The 20775-nt window shown below is 35.9% G+C and overlaps 1 protein-coding gene across 1 annotated transcript; it reads left to right on the top strand.

Annotated features, from left to right (window-relative positions):
* Positions 1 to 1816: 1816 nt before the first annotated feature.
* Positions 1817 to 4174, top strand: LOC149560377 (xanthotoxin 5-hydroxylase CYP82C4-like). Its single transcript, XM_089824663.1, has 2 exons — positions 1817 to 3006; positions 3354 to 4174. The coding sequence occupies exons 1-2, from the start codon at positions 2095 to 2097 to the stop codon at positions 3975 to 3977; spliced, it is 1536 nt and encodes a 511-aa protein (XP_089680789.1). The 5' UTR covers positions 1817 to 2094; the 3' UTR covers positions 3978 to 4174.
* The last annotated feature ends 16601 nt before the right edge of the window (positions 4175 to 20775 follow it).

Below are 20775 nucleotides of genomic sequence, written 5' to 3'. Positions count from 1 at the left end.
GTTCATATTGTTTCAAGGGCTTCCCCTTGGCCATAGCTCAAACATCTTGGTGTTCTTGATCCTTGGTGTCCTTTTTGTGGACATCCTAACTCATTTTTGCATATTTTTTGGTTCTATAGGCATGCTCAAAATTATTGGAACTAGATTCATGATTTTTTTAAGCCTTTTAAGACAAAAACCTTTTATTGGCACATGATTGTTTTGGGTGATTCCTTGAGGTTTCCTCATCAATTTAACTAGATCTAGTGTACTTTTAGGATTGAGATTTTGTTTACCTTGTGGAAAGATATGAATATTGTTCTTTTCATTCAACTTTCTTGATATCAATGTTGTTGTGTACATTAAAGCATGCATTTGTAATAATGTCTTCTTGTAGATCCAGACCTAGGCCAACAAGGTGGTGCTAGAAGTGGCGCACCTCCAGGAACTACTCAATCATTGGGTTAAAATGCCTTGCACGATTGTTAGAGTTCCTCCTGACTCTTTAGCTGACTACACTCTGCCTTGGGGCTGCCATCAGGGTCACAACTCTTATGCTCATTGTTTGCATATGTTGTGCTCATAATCTCCCCATCACCGCTCTCCTAGTGGTGGCGATGCTGGTTGGCACTGCCACTAGGCTTCTCCGCCTTGCCACAATTCTGACTAGTCCCCAGCTCCTATGGCTCTGTGGCTCCCCCTCTTGTTTCTCCTACTAGCTCTAGTGGCTCCAAGTGATCTTTTGCCCAAATGGATCTGGCTATTTCTCCACCACGAGCGAAGGAGAAAGACAAAGAGAAAGGTGTTGATGAAGATGTTGCTTATGGCTGGATTGTTCCTAGTCCACCTACCAATCCCAGGGATTCCTGGGGTTATAATGATCATGATGACCCCCCTTCAGTTGGCACTACTCTTGTGGCCTAAGAGATTTTCTTATATGTTTTTTTGGTGAATAGTTGTTGTTTCTTACTTCTATCGTGTGAAATCTCATGGGGTGATCTTCTATCCCCTAACCCCTTTTTTGTGAATATGTAAAAAGTATATTAGTTTATTAATAGAAAGGGAGTATTTATCCAAAAATAAATAAATTGGGCCCTGAGGGTGGAGAAACCACCAATGCCATTGCTGGGAGAGCGGTGACAAGAAGCCTGTGAGTGAGGCATGTGCGAGTGGCGACCTGAAGAGCTGTGCTCCCAGTGGCGGCCCCTAGGTAGAGTAGCTTCAGCAGAGACATCAAGTGTTACTCTAGCAATCATACAAGGAGCATTACCCTAGTGGTTAAGTAGCTCCTAGAGGTGGGCCACCTCCAAAGCCACCTTGTTGGCTTGTACTTGAATCTGCATCATTACATTATTACAAATGCACGCTTACATAGTGATATTTATGTCAAGAAAACTGTGAGTGAAAATAACAAGGATTGATAACAAGGATGAAGCTGAGGCCCCCAACAGTGCTATTGATGGCTGGACTGTTCCCATCCCAAGGATTTCATTATCAGGATGTTTCTTATAATTTTTTTGATGAATAGTTGATTCTGACCGAGGCCTGTGAACTTTTGTGGATGATCTTGTATCCCCCAGCCCTTTTTGGTGAATTGTAACTTAGTGTATTATTTATTAATAAAAAAAGACTATTCATCAAAAAATTAAAAAAATAAACAAACAATTAGATTGTCAAAGTGTACAACTTTTGCTATTGCAAAATTGAATTGATACAAATTTTTTTCTCTAGAAGAATTTAGGAGTTTTCCTTTAAGAATTTGTTTGTGTTACGTTTTTCATCCACATGGCTTTCATAATCGAACAGTTAATTAAAAAGCATATTCTACTTTTTCCATAAAGGTGAGTTGCTCCCTCGGTAAATTACATAAAACCTGATAATATATCTGTGGTCATGAATGGCATATTTTTAACCAGAAAAGGGAGTACGCCCAAATCTCAAACCCGTAATCATACAAAACTCTTGGTTCTCTGGTCTTGGTTCTCTGGTCTTGCACCTAACATTTAACCGTCTTGTGATCATACATAACTCTGGTTTTTCTATTCTTGCAGTCTTGTAATTCTATCCAAATCTCTTACTGGTCTCAATTATTGAGAGGAAGGTAGATCACCAATTATGTCGTCAGCGGAGGTTTTCTTTGTTGTTCTCGCTCTAGCAGCGGCTTCTCTTTGGCTAATTCTAAACTCTCTCAGACACCATGTTAAGGACCTAAAGCCACCGCAGCCTCCATCGTGGCCAATGCTTGGGCATCTTCCTCTAATAAGCAGAAGCAAAGAGCCCCTTCACAGATTTCTATCCTCTCTTTCAGAAACATATGGCCCCATCATGCATCTCCAACTTGGCGTCCACCCAGTTTTGGTCATCAGTTCTTCAGATGTCGCAAAAGAATGCTTCACAACAAACGACAGAGCATTTGCTTCCCGGCCACTTATGTCTGCAGGAAAGCAATTGGGGCATAATTTCACAAACTTCGGTATCGCTCCCTATTGCTCCTACTGGCGAAACATTAGAAAAATTTGCAGCGTCCACCTCTTTTCTTCACACAGAGTTGAATCCTTCAGACACGTCCGCGTAGAGGAGATTTTCACTCTAATCAGATCGCTCTTGGAGAGTTGGGAGCGAGATCAGATGAATCCAGTGGATATGAAGTCGAAGCTGTCTGATCTCACATATTATATCATGATGCGAATTGTTGCTAGCAAAAGAATCTCGCGAGATCTCGGTTCTGAAGACTTCCAAGAGGCGCAGCATTTCAAGGAGTTTTTGGAAGAAAATGTAATGTTATTTGGAGCATTTGATGTCGCATATTACCTGCCCTTTATCAAGTGGGTCGATCCAAAAGGTTTAGTGGGTTCCATGAACAATCTAAGGAAGAAGAGAGAGCCGTTCATGAAGAAATTGCTGCAGGATCACCGGGAGAAGAAAGGTGTGCATGCTCCAGACTTGGTTGATGTTCTTATCTCTGTCACAGACAACCATGAAATTGAGTCCGACAATAACGACGATGTGGTGAAAGCGAACGTCTTGGTATGTTCTTTTATCCCATTCTCACAAAATCCCATTTCCCTGTATGCTCTAAGTATGTACATCCCTCAAATATTGTTCAAATATGTAGCTCTATAAATTTGGGGATTAAAAATCTATCACTGGCAGGGGATTCACTGCTACCAGATTTCCCCTGCGTCTCCAACAATCAATGTCACTTTGAAAGCATTGTTGCAACTTGGTTATAAATATTCAATTATTTAAAGAAGAGCTTCTGAGTGCACTTTTTGGGCACTGATTGTTGAAGCGGGAATCACTTTTAAACCCTACATCGACCATCCCTTAATTTTTAAGCTCTTAGCAATAACATTTGTTTTTAAGTTTCGCAGGGCGTGATAACCGCAGGGACTGAAACGTCCTCTTTGGCCATCGAGTGGGCACTGTCAGCTCTGATGAATCAACCGGACATTTTGCGCAAAGCCCAGCAAGAGATCGACACGCATGTTGGAAGGGAAAGATTAGTGGAGGAATCGGATGTGCAGAATCTGAAATATTTGCAGGCAATTGTAAAAGAAACATTCCGGCTTTATCCACCGGCACCTCTCTTGCTTCCGCACGAATCTATCGAGGACTGCACTGTTGGAGGATATCACATTCCCGCAGGAACTCAATTGTTGGTGAATGTGTGGGCGATTCAACGCGATCCCTCTGTGTGGGAGCGCCCCACGGAATTCGTTCCTGAACGTTTTCTCAACGGTAGCGGGAAAGAGATGGATGTGAAAGGGCAGGACTTCGAATTAATTCCATTTGGCTCAGGGAGGAGAATATACCCGGGCTTGTCTCTGGGAATGATTGTGGTGAGCTATACATTGGGCCGTCTGCTTCAGAGCTTCGAATGGTTTTCTCCAGAGGGCGCTGAAATTGACATGACAGAGGGAATCGGTCTCTCGATGCCCAAATCAGTTCCTTTGAAGGTCGTTATTAAACCTCGCCTTCCACTCCATCTCTACTAATAATATGTCTGCATAGTCCTAGTCCTTATTTGCTCATATATATGTGCTGTTTCGAAATCTTTGCTCCAGAAATGGGTATGAGGCGTTCACTTATTGTGTTAAAGAGTAGTCGGATATTCTCCAGCGGCATATAATTTGTGTCCTCCTGTATTTCTTCTTTTTCTTCATTAATAAAAGCTTTACACTAGTTCATTTAATTTTATTTAAAAACTCAAAATTAAAAAAGCGTTTCAACATCTGATCACAATTCTTCTTCATTTATTGGCCATTAGTTGTGAAGTCTTGTTAGCCATATTAACCTTATCCGTATTGATGTTAATGTTGTTAAAGCTTTTACAATGTTTGGTACAATTAAAAGTTATTGCTCTAAAACTATAAAAGAAAATATGGAAGCAATAATGTGGAAATTCTAAAAATGTATGCATAAAAAGTAATAGTTTCTAATAAGAAATTAAATTATGCGTACTTAATATTTTTTGAATTATATGTATATCTAAAATAGATAATTTGATATTAAGTTTCATTACTATTTTTTAGTTATGTTTAAAAAGAAAACTTTTGAGCTTATTATAATTGTTTAACCTTATCAATATACAATATTAGATATATTCTCTAAATTAAAGTTTAAAATATAGAGATAAAATGGCTACTTTTGTTTATAAACTAATTAGCACAATCAAATAACTAAATTTAAAAAATGATGGAATGATCAACAAAAAATTGACATTTACTCTAAACAACTAATAATATGTCAACAAACACCAACAAACATTCATAACATAAAATATTAATATTCTTAGTGATGGTTATGATTGTTACAAGACACAATCTATAATGCTATCCGAAAAAAGGTTGTAAGAAAATAAAGGTATTATGATTTGACAAGATAAGAAGAGAATATAATTTTTTCCATTATTATCATAATTTAAAAAAGGAAGATAAGGTAAGAATTTCAAGTTTTTTTATGATAAGATGTGAAGATTTTTTTATTTTTTTAGAATCATAATTGAAAGTAAGATAAGGAAGGGCACTTTCTACTTCCATAATGCTAATCCTCTTCCTCAAAAAATATCTAAAATTTGAAAATTGTATTAAATATAGTAATGAGCCTGGAGTAAGGTGTGAATAGTTTTACAGATTTAGTTTCAATGTCTCAAGAGAATATTGATTATGTTTGAATTTTTAGATAAATTTTAGTAGTATCTATATGTGTTGAGATTGTGATTTTGGGTAATATTGATATACTTATAATTAAATAAGAAATTAAAATTATATTCACTCACCTAATTCTCATTGCACTCTATAATTAAAATAGATGTTAAAACATATTTTAGATTGTACTCTAAAAGTTTTTTAAAGAAAAGTTTATGATTAAAATTTAAATATTTATATTTTTTAAATAAAATCAATAGACAATAAAATTGAAATAAATGATGTTTTTAAAAGTTTTAAAAAAAATCTAGATTAATAAAAATAAGTTTACAAACTAAAAGCATTTATATTTAAAAATTAAATATCTCAATAAATAAAAGTAAATAAAATAATAATATTAAAATCTTTACATTGATAAATTGAATTGTAAATATTATATTAAATTACATATTTTATGTTTCCAATAGTAAATTAATTGGTATATACAAAATAAATATGATAAACTTTATATTTCAAAATAAAAAATTTTATTATTATATAGATTTGAAATTATTTAAAACTAACAATTGATGAAAATTATTAATTATGTACTTATTCTAAATAATAAATTCTCAAATCCTATTGTAAATTTATTTTTTGTATTTGTTTTGCAATTATAGAATTGTGAAATTACAAAACTTCTAAAAAGAACCTTTTCTTCTTAGTATTTTATATATATTTAATAACACTTTTAATGCATTTAGTGCATGGAAAATTCTCAGATCTAATTGTTATTGTCACTAGCTTCTTTGCCAAGCTTTAATTGAGTTTGGATGAAGGAATTTTGTTAGTCTACTTTTTAGGGTATCACTTTTAAACCTCCAATTGGATGAAAAGAATATCAATCCTTTTAATATTGATTGAAATAGTAAATGATTAAGTTGTGGAAGGAGGGGAAATTTGAAGCATAAGTGAAACATGGCATTTTGTGAGACATCATATGACATGCCTTGTTATGCATCAACTTTTCGATGCAAACCATCACAAAGTTTGTTGCCTAACTTGCATGATGAGGTTTGTTTAAAACATAACTTTATCTTGTGCTTTCTCTCTTTTGAGAACTATTTTCTATCAAAACCTCCCATGGTCTATTCCCTATAGGAATCTACTAACATGTTATATCCTCTATTACCTACATGAATCTATGAGCATGTTATATCAATACAAGTCGAACAAAATGTATCACTTATGTCAATTACCTTCTATATGATTTGTACAATGATTTATTACATGATTGAGGTTCACTTTGTGCAAAAAATTTATCAATTGTGAGTTTCACCAATGATTCTTTATATTTTTTTATGGATCTATGGTTCAGTTCAATGTCAAAAATCATTTGTCTAGCATATGTCATCTCTAGTTTCATTGCAATGAATGGATGTTATTCCCTTCTTCTATGCTATTTATCTTAGTTTTGGTAGCTTGGACAGTTGTTTGTCCATATGCTATTATTTAGCAAGTAATTGTTTTACTAACAAATTGGTTAGAGTTTGGACAAATATTTGTTAATTAATTGACCACTTTTAGAAGTAGCTAGAAATGGACTTCATTAGGGTTGTTAAGTTGTTTTAATCTAGACCGTCGATTGAGAATCAATCCTAGTCCTTGGTTTTCCAATAGGAGTAGTATAAAAGGGGGTCAAAGGGGGGCATATGGAGAAAAAAATTGTAGAAGCATTTGCAGTGTTAGAAAATGAGTTTGCAATGTTAGAAAACTATCTTGTAATGTTAGCAAGGGCGCAGTGAGCGCAATAGGAATTTTGACATGGTATCAGAGTGGTGTTGAGGGTAGAAGAGTTGTACCCTAGGAAAGAAATTAAGGGTTTATTAAAACCTAGATTGATCTCATTAGATTTATAATGCTCTCATCCCTTGAGATGGGTTCAGCTTGTTTGAGAGATCATAATAGATTGGATGGTGACTCAAATTTTGGTCTAGAAGGCTTGACTTTCTTTATTGTTGGAAGAGAATGGTATCAAGGATTATACATTACCACTATTATAGTTGTACTTATAGAAACTACACAACTTGCAGTATACAAGAATTAAGATGCCAAGGTGAGGAGGATAATCCTTGATGGTGTCAAGGGTCATATTGTTCCACATATCTTAGAGCTAGATATAGCAAAGAAGATGTGGGATGTCATTATGAATCTGTACTAGAATGGTACCACAAACACAAAGATGATTGGGTAGAAGCAAGGAGTTGGGTCTCAATTCCATGGAAGTCAGTGGATTGAGATCATACTCTTTTAGAAAGGGGTACCTATTTTATGCTCGAGCACTTGATCCAAAATTTAAAAAATGGGCACCCATTTTTTTAAAAATCGGGTACCCATTTTTATTTTCAAAAAATGGGTACCCGTTTTTGCAAACATAAAAAGTTTATATATTTTAGAAATGGGTACCCATTTCTAAAAATTTAAAATTTTTTTTTTTGGGGGCATTCTGTATGCTGATTTGACATTTTCAAAATGGGTACCCATTTTTAAAATTTAAATAATAGGTACCCGTTTCTTAGCACATTGGGTGGGATTGTTTTCTCCTACCTCAGATTTTGGTTTGGGATAGGCTTGGTGAGACCAAACCTATGCCTTGACCTCTCAAGATTTGGCTAAGGCATTGAACTAACAAATTTATGCCTTGCCATAATTTTTAGAGGGTCTTCCCGATCAAATTTTTTTATGAAATAAAAACCCATTAGAGCTCTCACTTTCCTAATTCCAAAAATATAAATTTGATAGTGCTATGGTTTTATTTACTATTTTTGCATTATTTTTTTATGAAAGTGGTACCTAAATGTAAAATAGTGAAGTTCACTAAAACTTTAATAACCTTTTTATTTTATAATTTTTCTTAAATTAATTTATATGTCATCAATCTACATACAATTCTTTTGAGGTTTAAAAAAAAAAATTTGCGAAAAGTGAATTTTTGATCAAATTATGGTGTCCGTACACAATAGGTTTTAAAGTTTACCTTTATAGCTAATTAATAATTAATAAAAAATAAATTATTCAATAAAAAATTAAGGAAAAATATTTTCATCAATCTTAGGTGTATTAGGTAACTCCCTTTAAAAGAATTTATTAAAATTCATTTATTTGTGTCAAATTATGGTGTCTATACACAAGTGTGGTATGGTCCTGAAATAGGCATTTTGAAAAAGTGGTTCTTAAAAATCCATACCAAAAACAAAATCTATCATATGGGTATACAAATAAATTACATATTGAAAAACTAGATTTCGAACATAAAAAAAATTATTTCTGAAGTTTTCCAATCTCTAAATGCCTCAAATTTTGACATCAATTGACAAGAAATTTCAAAAATAGGAAAAACACTTCCACTTTTTGCCCAAAAGTGAGACCCAACTTCTTGCACTTACCCAATTCTTAGAGAGAAGTTGAAGAATTCCTGGATGAACTAGGGAGAATATGTCAATAATTACCTCACCGAGCTTAGACTTGTCAAGGACAAGTTAGCAACTATTAGAGATAACCGTAGTGATCATGAGATAGTGAGAATAGCCATAAACGGGTTTACTAAACAATAGAGTGTCTTTGTTCAAGTTGTTAGTGGATGAGATACCTTGCCAAGTTGGGATCAATTATGGATTGATTTCACTCAAGAGGAGTTTAGAATAAGTCTTGTCAATGGGACCAACAAGAGTCAGAAAAGTGAGGTGGAACAGGAAAATGTTTCCCTATCGCAGAAAGGGAAAGAAAATAAGAGGTCTAGCAAAGTATAAAATTCAGAAAGTGAGAAGAAGAAGAAGGACCTTTCTAAGGTCAATTTCTTTGGTTGTGATGAGTATGGTCACTACATTAGTGATTGGCCATAAAGGAAGAAGGCAAAGAAGTAGGTAGCAACTCTAGCAAGTGCAGAAGAACTTTCTAGTAGAATGAAAGATGAGATAGCTTGTATGGTGAGGTCAACCTTACAATGTCTTTGGTATATAGATACTAGGGTGTCATTTCATATGACAAGATTTAGAGAGTACTTCTCCAGTTATAAGGAGGAGAACACCAATATCCATATTTCTATGGAAAACTTGTCCAAACTCAACCCAATTGGGAAAGGGACTATTTAGTGTCAAAGGGAGAATGGAAAGATAATTCCACTTCATGATGTGTTGCATGTGTTAAGATTAGGAATGAATTTTATTTCTATATCTGTTCTCAAGGATAGCGGGCATAATGTACTCTTTATAGGGACACATGTGTTGATTAAGTATAAGGATTGGAAATCACCCATAACTATAGGAGTTAGGAGTGGTTGTATTTATAGGTTGCAGTTTGATACTCCTAAGGCACTCACGAGCAACAATAACCCTAGAAATCTTGGAGAGCTATGACATAAGATGATGGGCCATATTCATCATGGAGCACTCAAATTGCTTTGTGAGATGGCGACAGGTATTCTAGAGGTGAGAATAGCGAGTAATGATGTATGTAAGGGATGCATGTTGGAGAAATTTGTAAAAGCATTTTTTTGAAGGAGTGAGTTCAGATCTGAGGGTGTTCTTGATCTAGTACATTCTGATGTTTGTGGACCAATGTCAAGAAAGTCTCTCAGAGGATATAAGTACTATGTTACTTTTACCAATGATTTCTCCAGGAAGACCTGGATATACTTTTTGAAGACCAAGGATGAGGTTTTTAGTCGATTTCAAGAGTTCAAGACTCTTGTGGAGACCTTGATAGGATTGAAGATAAAGGTTCTTCGGTCAAACAATGGAGGTGAGTGGGTAAAAGTACAAAACTGAGTTACCTTTCAGGATGACTTATCAGAGTGACTAAATTTGAGTATTTCTATGTAAAAATCAATTTTGTTCAAAAATTTGATCTTGATAAATTTATTCTAGCTAAGTAATATACAATCTCACACTTTTCCAGTTGGAAATGTCTATTAAATGCATGTTTTATACTAGTTAGTATCCAATTACTAAATAAATAAAATTATTTTAGAATACTAACGTTTCAATAACTCTTACTATTTTTTATGATATTTTTTTAATAACATATAAACATAATTTTATAGAGCTCAATGTCAAGAATATTCTCATATAGATTTCATAGAGCTTTAATTAGGTATAGTATATTCTAATTAAAAAATTCTACAAGTAAGTATTTTAACACTCTAGAAGATGTTAATTTTGAGAAAGAAAAAAATATTAAAACATATCAAAAAATATAAAAATTATATGGCATTCTAGAGGAGAGAGCCCTCTTTTAGAATCTATAATTTTTTCTTTTTGTTGGAATAGATTTATTTTGAAAAATGTGGTGGGAGATGAAAACTATCAATTTGAATAAGTTGAAATTTAAATTATTATAAAAGAGAAAATATAAGTATGTTGCCCGACTATAAAATTTGTTTCAATTTTATGAGCCATGGTTAATATTTAAAACTTGCCTGGTTTTAAGCCTTAAATTGATCATTCTATCTATGAAATTTGTGAGTCTTTAAGCCTCCATGTCTCCTGCTCGTTAGTAGCTCCGCACAGCACTTGAAATCGCTGAATTCTGACTCCTGAGCCCCAAGTAATAAAAAGTTAATGATCGCCACCCAAAACGTGTTTTTCCTAACCTCCCAATAGGTTAATGATAACGTTCAAAAATACGTTTTTCTTAACCTCAAAAAAAAGGGTTAATGTCAACACCCAAAAACATGTTTTTCCTAACCTAACCTCTCAAAAGGTTAATGAGAGCTACCAAAAACATGTTTTCGTTAATCTCTCTAAAGGTTCATGATAACGCTCAAAAATACATTTTCATTAACCTCTATAAGGTAGTTATTAACCTGTTAAGGTGATATATGCAACATTGTTAATAATGCAATAGCCGCATAGAAGATTGGAATGCAAATAATTCAGACCTGTGCATATGCAGCTGTAGCAAATGCTGGTGTAGAGGGTGTCGTAATGATAAGGAAATTAAACTGGTTGGCTAGGAGCTATATAGAGACTAATCATGGGTAAGCTAACTGTGTGATGAAGATCTCAAGTGCAGGGTAAGAACATTTTTTTTTAAAGGAGCAAGAAAGTGCAGTTTATCAAACAACTTCACACCACCTCATTCAATGCTTTGCCAACCCACGGTTCTACTTTTATTGGGGTCATTTTCAGCAGCAACTTTCCTTCACAGTGGGAGATGCTTCAAAATTTCATAAGCCATATGGGGCCATAATGTGGCACAAGTTCAAATGCACATTGGTTAATGTGATTAATCAAACGATCACGCTGCCAGCCAACCTCACGCATGAGTGCTTGAGTGATACAAAGGAGTCTATGCTCTTGTCCTCGTGCACAAGGGAAGGATATGTTGAAGAATCAAATGCATTTTTGGATTGTTTAACCAACACGTCAATTGGTGAGCAGTGGGTATGATACTAAAACTCGAGTTTATACTGCCTTTGCTAAATCTGAAAATACGTAGGTATAGTACCGGCCGCAGGCCCAAAGCATAAAATATTGACTCAGCCCTATAACGCTTTCAAATCGCCTAAATTTATTTAAAATATAAGTTGTAGACAGCGCCCATCTGCAAACATGAATGGAGAACTATCTAGCTCGGGTATTGGTGAAGACAGAATACAAATCCATGGACATGTAATGAGGAATGCAAGCAGCTCCTGAGATCATCCCTAATTTGTTTGAAATAATGCCAAGATAAAAAAAGGTGGTGGACACAAACAGAACATATAGAGTGCGTTATCATTTTTGAGCTAGCAGGGTGGAGATAGTCTAAACCAAAGCAAATTGAGCCTGTGGATTGCTTAAAGTATTTATGTCACCTGTTCATTCTATTGCCAGATCTCAACCTTGAAGGTGCCGACAGGGAAGGCTTCCTAAGAACTTTCATAGTGGAATATGTGCAAGACTTGAGATGGCTCTTAACTTATATTGACAAAATGCCAAAATTAAAAAAAAGGGTGGTGAGCATGAACATGACATATAGAGTGCTAGGGAAGCACGCAAAATGTTTGACAAAATGAAATGCTCGTTCCTAACCTGTAGCCATGGAAGCCTCACTAATTACGTCACTCAAATTCAGCTGGAAATAAAGAGTGCAGTGTGGGGTTGAACACATCCACCATATTTGAAAGAAAAATTGGAAATCAAACCATGAATTACAAGTACGAGAGGCCGAATTATGCTCCTGTTTTAAGAAGTACGCTTCCAGATATCGGTGATACCATTTTAGGAAGTATCTTCCTTCAATACTTCTGGTCATCTCTTGTAAATGAGGAAACGACTCCATTAGCTGGAAAAATATTGGAAAGTGGCTTGGCTCAAGCAGGCGGACATCCCATTTCCGTACAATGCCCAGAATTAGTGTTGGAGTGCATGAAGGCTTATCATCCCAACACTAGAGAAGTTCTTTCATCGAAAAATGAAGCAATTGTCTGTCTAGACCCCACCTCTATTGCTATCATTTTTTGATTGCCCACTAGGATGCAATATGCCAGCATTAACCTGAGAACTACCAAGGAATATGTTACTGCCAATCAAACCCAATTTTTAAATACTGTGGCAAGATCGTGGTTTTTCCAACCAAGAAGAGGAAAATCTCAATTAGGAAAATCCATTCATAGATCATCACTGAAAGAAGATGTGGCGAACATGGTAACTTTGTTGAGCAGGATCGTTGGTCTTCGGGATTCACACGAGTTCGAAGGTTGGATGTTTCTATTCATTAATATGGTCTGTGAAGGAAAAAAATACATTGATTGGGCTGAAATTATCAGCGACTCACTGCATAGACAGCTCATGGGACTTCAAAAAAATGACTACTTTTATATGACTTCATCCCTTTTCTATGCTATTGCAAGCACTAAAAGTTGGCCAGGACTTAACCAGCAGGGCATTTATGATGACACAACCATAATTTATAATCATCTTCCTCAAATTCAATATGATAATAGCCTACACCATTTCAGAAGAGTGAATGATGCGTTCACCATGCTAACTGTAAGGGAAATTCAGGGGAACATTGGACTCAGGATTTCACCAGAAGCAATGATGAAAGTACAAAAATATGAAAGTGTTTTTATACAATTTCCGAAGTTCACTTATATCCGGCTAGCTGCCTATGATGGATGTCCGCTGATTTTAACTAGATTTGTTGATGATAAACTAGTCTTAATTGAAATGTGTAGGAAAATTAGTCAAATCAATAAACTTTGCAGCAATAGGAGGATAGATGAAATAGCTTTTCCTATCGGCATCAGATACTATAGTTGTGACACTGCATAAGATGCCAGGAACATTGAAAGATCTATTGCCACAATAAATTTGCATCCTTACAGGATGCGTTTCCCTTATGACAGTAAGGGCTATGCAGTGAATGAATTAAAGTTAAATCCTAGTCTTGGTCACTTCCCGGCTCTAGAAGACTTTTGGGAGGATTGTGAAAATGACTTCGAAGTCAGGAAGAGAGATTGGATGCGGCTTACGGTACGATAGGTAATAGACTTAAAGTTGGACATTGATGTGACAAGCATAGATGACAATGAGGTTTCTTTTGTCGATCCTTACTATTATGAGAAGATTGAATTGCTAGAGCTCCCTCCTATTGATTGGTCAATTCCTGAATTGAAAAGCTTGAGGGAGAGGTCTTCCTAAGTTCTTAAAAGAACAAGAGATTGGATCAGTAAAGTCAGAGCCCAAAAAGCAACTAGTGAATCTCAAAATAAAGAGAGGAGAAGTAATATAGGGGAATCGTCTCGAATGGTGACAGAGGCAACTTCTAGTGAGAAGATACAGCAACCGGATATAGGTGCTTGAAATGAAGATGAAGATTTGAATCAGCTAGATAAGTTTATAGTCAAAAGAAAAAGGACAAGAATGAAAGGTAGAACGAATGAAAAAGACCAAAGAAGTCCTCAAATTGCTGAATCACATGTTCTGGTTACATCCCCTCGTGATGTAGCGATTCCTCACTTGAGTCTTTCTCCTCCTGATATGCCCATAATAGACATCACATAGTTGAATGACCCTTTATCTAATTCAGAAGACTTAATGATGGTTGCTGAAAATGTAATAGGTGTCGTACAAGCTTCAAAACTTACACATTCATGGTTCTAGGATAGTCTTCAGAAGAGGAAGAAAGTTGTTTAAATGGTTCCACCTCCATTTGATATGATCTCTAGTATTCTTCAAAAGCCTCCTAAAGTGAAAAAGATCAAGGTGATGTCCAGGTTAGCTATTGATAAAACTTCAAGCAATTTGTGTGTGGAATTGGCCAAGCCTATAGTTGAAAAGATTGTTGATGAAGCATCCGAATCAGATTTCATCCTAGAAAAGGTTGATCTTGGTCCTTCTAATGTAGAAAGAGAGTTCTAGAATTTTGAAGTGATTGCTACCCAGATGTTGCAAAGGGCAAAGGATGAGAAAAGAGCTAAGGAGCAACTCAAGGAACAAGTTTAGATGATGGTGGCTTATATTAATTCAATTAGCAATCCTTCTAATACCCAAGTCGTGGTCACTCCACCGGTTCTAACAGGTCCTGATGGTATTTTAGATCATACTGTTGTTCAAAGAATCGACCAACAAAAGTGACATAGTATGATGCTTGAGGCTTGGATAAGTGGGATGATAGAAGATGCTTCAAAAATTATAACTAGAGTGAAAGAGATATATGGGAAAGCCATCACATAGATACAGGAAATTTCTAAGGAGCTAGAAAATAGTAAGGAACATAAATCCATTTGGCAAAATGTGGCTGATGAATTAAAAGGAATGGCCAAGTTAGATACAAGCACCCTACTTCTTGAGAAAATTATTGTTGATCTAAGCGACAATCAAACACACATCTGGAGTAAAAGTGTTGGTTGGAAGTTGGTCAACATCAGCAAAGGGATCACCGAGTTTGAAGAGCTAATAGCTTCTTTGGAGCAACTAAAAACAAAAAGTACAAATGAATTAATCTCTACTATCACAGGTGGAGTGCCAATAAGTGATCTTCAGAATGTTGATTGTTTATTTCTCCTTGATTCCTTCAGCGTTTAGATTCATTCAGAAATAGAGAACCATGTATCGGATGCTGAAACTATGATGAAGCTTAGCCTGGTTGCAGTCATGCTGGGAGATTGTAACATTTCAGCCTATCGACGGGAGTTAGAAGAAATTGAAGACAGATACTTCATAGCTAAACTCAGGATGGAAAATGTGTTCAGTCCGAACTATGAATCAATGATGATCATCCTAGATGCTTACAGGGCTTTTCGAGATAGATAAATTGTGTTTGGGTAGATAGAGTTAGTAGCTAGATGAATTAATGATTGTATATGCAATCATCTTTAGGAAATCTAGCTAAAGTTTTGTTTTTACAAGTTTCCTTGTATAGGTTAATTTTCGTGAGGTTAATTAACCTTTCAAAATTGCATATTTTGGAGGTGGTTATTAACCACGAAGAGGTAGTTATTAACCTCTCTGTCTATATAAGGACACCTTTTGGCTTTGTAATGGGGGACTTTTTTTTTTGGTTTTAAAAATAAGGGAACACTATGCCGAAATTTTGATTGAGGGATAAATTTTGGAAAGTATGTACACTTTTTATCTCTGAAATTGAAAAATCTCTATTGCTTTCTTGGTGCAAGGAAACGAAATGAGATGTACTTTGGGTTTCTTATTTTAAAATCAAAATTGTTATGCGTTGTAGTATACATTCTCATGGTATTATGTGAGTGTTTATGAATGTTAATAAATGTTCTTGATAATACTGATTACTTTCAAGCGTAGTCCTTGATCACTCTTGTTATCAATCCTGTTTACCAAAGAAGGTCGTAAGGGCGCATGGTGCATTCGTCTTGGATGACTTTCTCTTGAACTTTGAAGTTTTAAATCTTTATTTGAAAATCCTTTAAAAAGTACATCATACAAGGGAGCTGCCCCTCTAAATGCAGAGGAAGGCCGCATACCAAGAGCCTATCCAACTATTGTGAATGGTTTGCCACACACTCCATTGGGAAATTCTTCTGTGACAAATCTATTTACCAAAAAATTTTTGGTGACTCTACTGGGGAGACTGAATAGAAAGATTGACAATCGCCTGTGATGAAGTACAATGGGGCTTTCGCATGAGAACATTTTTCCTGTTCTCCAACCGAACCTCGACTTTCAAGACACCCAAGAAGATATCATCTCAGACTTGAACACTTTACCCTGGAGGTGTAGATGAAGTGTATAGGAATATCATCAAGTTAATCGAGTTCTTGAAGAAGAAGAAGAATTCAGAGAAATCTTGAGAAGAGCCCCTATTGGTTAGGACATTGTAGTTATTGAAAGAATAGTGGTCATTCCAAGAAGAAATAGACAGAATCTTGGTCATATTCAAGGGAAAATAAATAATAATAACCATTAAGCTGGCTGATAAATCATACACATAGGTTAATAGACAAAAGGGTTTGGTAGACGAAGATTTTGAAGCCCTTGGAAAGTTAGATTTTAAGCCAGTTACTCCTAAGAAGAAGAAAAATGTCAAGTCTATTAGTAGGTCTTCTTCCCCAACCAAGGCTACTATTTCTCCTGTGGCTTTTCAAGCTTTGATTCTACCAGGTACTCTTGTACCTTTAGCTATAAATTTGCAGCCCTTGAATATCATTCTTCCAACTATGGCACATCAAGCACCGTAGCCGCTAGTCCCATGGGGAGCTTCTATTGGTCCTCTAGATTTAGGGAACCAATTACATGACATGCCCGTTGGTTCTCAAAAAATTCTTCCCAATTTTTCTGGTGACAAAAAAGTCACTAATGATCAGCATATAAGTGCATTCTTCACAGCAAGCGGTGTTCTTGCAATCCAACATGAAGATGTTTTTGTTCATCTTTTTGTTGAAACACTCACCGAAGCCGCAGCTGAATGGTTTGGACAGCTGCCAGCTGGATCAATTACTTCATGGGTAACTTTGATTCAAGCTTTTGAGAGGAGATTTAAAACCGCTGAAGATGAATATTTGCTCCTTCCCCAGTTGACTTCAATGAAGAAGGAAATTCATGAGCCAATGCGAGAATTCATTGCTCGTTTTAATCAGACGGTGAATCGAATTCCTGTCAACAAAAGACCCACTGAAGAAAATCAAATGACTTTCTTCATCGGTGCTCAACCTTCTAACATAAGCTTTCAAATATGAAGGACAAGACCCATTAATCTAGCAGCTATGCAAACCTTGGCTATCGAGGTGGAAGATGACTTGCTTAGTTCAGGAAAATGGAGTCGTGATCTACAAAAGGGAAAGGGTCAACAAGCTCCTGTCACTACCACTGATCCTTTATATCAAAAATTGGCTAATGATCTGTTACAACTCAAAAAGTAGTTGCCCTCTAATCCTCCACCTTTGTATCAAGATATTCCAAGGAGGAATTATATGCCATATCAACAAAATAGACAAACTAAATGGCTACCCCAACCAACACCAAGATTAGCCATCAAACATCCCTCATCCTCTGTTAAATAGGCTGCTATGTGTGATTTTCATCTAACAATAGATCATGATGGTGCAAGCTATCCTTAGATGGCCAGATTCATGCAAATGCATTTGACGGCGGAGAAGATAGAAGAATATGTGGCTCCTGAAGATGTAACTGAACCTACTGTTGGAACCTCTTCTATAAATTTCCTAGAATATGAATCTAATGATGACCAAACTGAAGATATTAACAATCATTCTTGCAATGTGACTACACGAAGTTGGAGATAGAGATTGGAAGAAAAGTGGAGTAAACAAGCAAAGGAAAAAGCTTATGATGAGACTGCTAAGAGAATTATGTTTCATAAGCATACTCCGAAAGAGCCTTCACAAGAAAAGGAGACAGATAAGGGTAAAACACCTCCCATCATGGAAGACTCTTTTGATTTTATTGATCATTGCAAGAAGACCAAAGTAAAAATTTCTCAATTGGATTACCTAAAAGCCAACCCTCATCAATTAGAAAGGTTGATCCAATGTGTTGGTAAAGGGAAACGTTCACTTGAGATCACTATCAACCATGAATCAGGAGTTTCTCTAGAAGTGAAAGATAATTTGGAAGGGCCCATGACTGAGAAAGAATCTTTTTTTGTAGCATCTTTGTCAGACAAACCTGAGCCTTTCTATGTTTCTCTTTATATAGCTGGATGCAAGTTAACTAATTGTATCATTGATTCTGGTGCATCTGACAATGTTATGCCTTCAAAGGTGGCACATGCCTTGGGTCTTTCTCTGAATAAACCTTCTAGAAAAGTGTATTCTATGGAGGCAAAACAAGTCCCGCTAGTTGGCCAGTTGAAAGATGCTCAAGTAGTACTTGCAGCATATCCTGAGAAGAAGTTAAAACTAAATATCTTGGTTGCTGATATTCCTGCTAGTTATGGGATGCTTTTGAGCAGAAGTTTTTGCAAAGATCTTGGTGGTGAAATCAAGATGGACATGTCTCATGCTCTTATCCCAATTGGAAATAAGAAGGTTAAGCTTGACCCTGAACCCAAAGCTAAATATACAGTGTTGAAATCAGATGATCCCAGAGCTGAAATATTATATGTTGATACTGGGCATGGAACGTACATGATGACGTCCACTAAAGAAGATGTAACTAAGCCTCTCATGCCTAATATAACCAATGAATTATGGTCAATGGAGTTTGATGAAAGTTCTTCTTCTTCTTCTGGTTTAGGTGCTGGGATAGTGTTGATATCACCGAAAGGAGAGAAATATCCAAAGGGTTATAAGTTAGCTTTTGAGACCACCAATAATACCGCAGAATATGAAGCTCTTCTACTTGATCTCGAGTATGCAAAAGGAAAGGGAATCAAGCAACTCAAGGTATCAAGAGATGCATAATTAATTGTAAACCAGGTACGAAGACAATATCAAACAAAGAATGCAAAATTGAAGGCATATAGGAATAGAGTGTGGGATGAGATTGAACATTTTGATGCTTTTTATTTATTTTCTATCCCTCGCGAACAAAATTCTAAAGTAGATTTTCTTGTAGTCTTTGCATCTCTACTTATCCCTCATCCTGAGTTCAACAGAGATGTTTATATAGTAGAGATGATTCATAGACCCAGTGTGCTTGATAATGATCAACACTGGCAAGTTGTTGATGATGATGGGCAAATAATTGCATTTCTCGAGGGAAGGCCTCCATTTTTAGACTTGAAATTTGAAGGATCGCATAATCATGATGGAAAATTAGGAGATGATCCTGAGGTTATTCAATTAGAAAGTAATGTTATCCCGAGAGGATTAGTCACCCTAGAGAGTCTTTTTGATAAAGAAGATAAAAGGAAAAAGAAAGCTACAGACACTAAGCCTTCTAATTGTTCGGGTGATGAGAAAGTAAATATTGGTTCTGAAGAAAATCCCCAGATGGTCCTGATAGGGAAAGATTTGACATCAGAGGAGAAAGAAGGATTCATGAAGTTTTTGAAAGCCTACCAAGACATTTTTGCTTGGGGTTATGAAGATCTATTCATGAATGGGAAATTTAAACATCAGATTCCCTTGAAACCTGTCTCAACTCCCTTTCAGCAAAAGCAAAGACAATTCAATCCCAAGGTAGCTGATGCTATTTTCAATGAAGTTGATAAGATGATTAAAGCAAAGATTATTTATCCCATTCACCATTCAACATGGGTAGCCAATATTATTCCTATCAGGAAGAAGAATGGTGAGATAAGAATATGTGTTGACTTCCTCAATTTGAATCAGGCGTCACTTAAGGATAATTATGGACTCCCTGTCATGGATCATATTTTTTGGTTGGTATCGGGCTCAGAACTCATGTCCATGCTAGATGGCTTCTCCGGTTATAACCAGATCAGTGTTGCACCAGAAGATGAACACAAAACAGCTTTTACCACTCCATGGGGTACTTTTGCCTACAATAGTATGCCTTTTGGTTTGATAAATGCTAGGGCCACCTTCCAAAGGGCCATGGATCATTCATTCAAGAATTTCAAGAATAAGATCATTGTGATGTATCTTGATGATCTTACAGTGTTTTCAAAACAAAGAAGAGGTCATGTGCATCATCTAGAAGCCATCTTACATCGATGTCAAACTCAAGGCATCTCACTGAATCCGAAGAAGTCTGTATTTGGGGTGACAGAAGGTAAACTACTGGGGCATATTGTGTCCAAAGAGGGTATTTGAATAGATCCTGAACGGGCAAAATCTATCCAACAGTTGTCACTTCTGATGAGTAAACCAGGAGTCAGATCTTTCTTTGGGTAGATAAACTTTATAAGAAGGTTCATACCAGACTTCTCTAAAATAACAAAGTCAATTGTGGATATGATGAAAGGGAATACAAATTTTAAGTGGACAAAAGAAGGTAAGGCTTCTTTTGAACAAATCAAGGCTGAGATTGAAAATGCCCCTACCCTTTCTTATCCAAATTTTTCTAAGGATTTTCATGTGTATTGTTATGCATCCGAGAACACTTTATCTGCTATACTTACCCAACCTGACAAAGACAATACCAAAGCCCCAATAGCATTCATGAGTATCCCTCTTAAGAAACATGAATTTAGATACTCTTTGATCGAGAAGAATGCTTATGCTCTAGTTAGAGTAGTGAAACAATTTAGGTTTTACATCCTGAAGTCTCACTCTAAGGTG

The sequence above is a fragment of the Cupressus sempervirens genome, chromosome 4, assembly GCF_028749045.1.
Source record: "Cupressus sempervirens isolate cs-2001-9-10 chromosome 4, ASM2874904v1, whole genome shotgun sequence".
Lineage (NCBI taxonomy): Eukaryota > Viridiplantae > Streptophyta > Pinopsida > Cupressales > Cupressaceae > Cupressus > Cupressus sempervirens.
Note: the sequence above shows the minus strand (reverse complement) of the source record. Positions and strands in the feature narration are given on the sequence as shown.

Excerpts from the sequence above, each read along its gene's own strand:
- LOC149560377 (XM_089824663.1), top strand. The coding sequence starts at position 2,095 with ATGTCGTCAGCGGAGGTTTTCTTTGTTGTTCTCGCTCTAGCAGCGGCT. Across the intron at positions 3,007-3,353 it reads TGGTGAAAGCGAACGTCTTG|GGCGTGATAACCGCAGGGAC; the intron begins GTATGTTCTTTT and ends TAAGTTTCGCAG.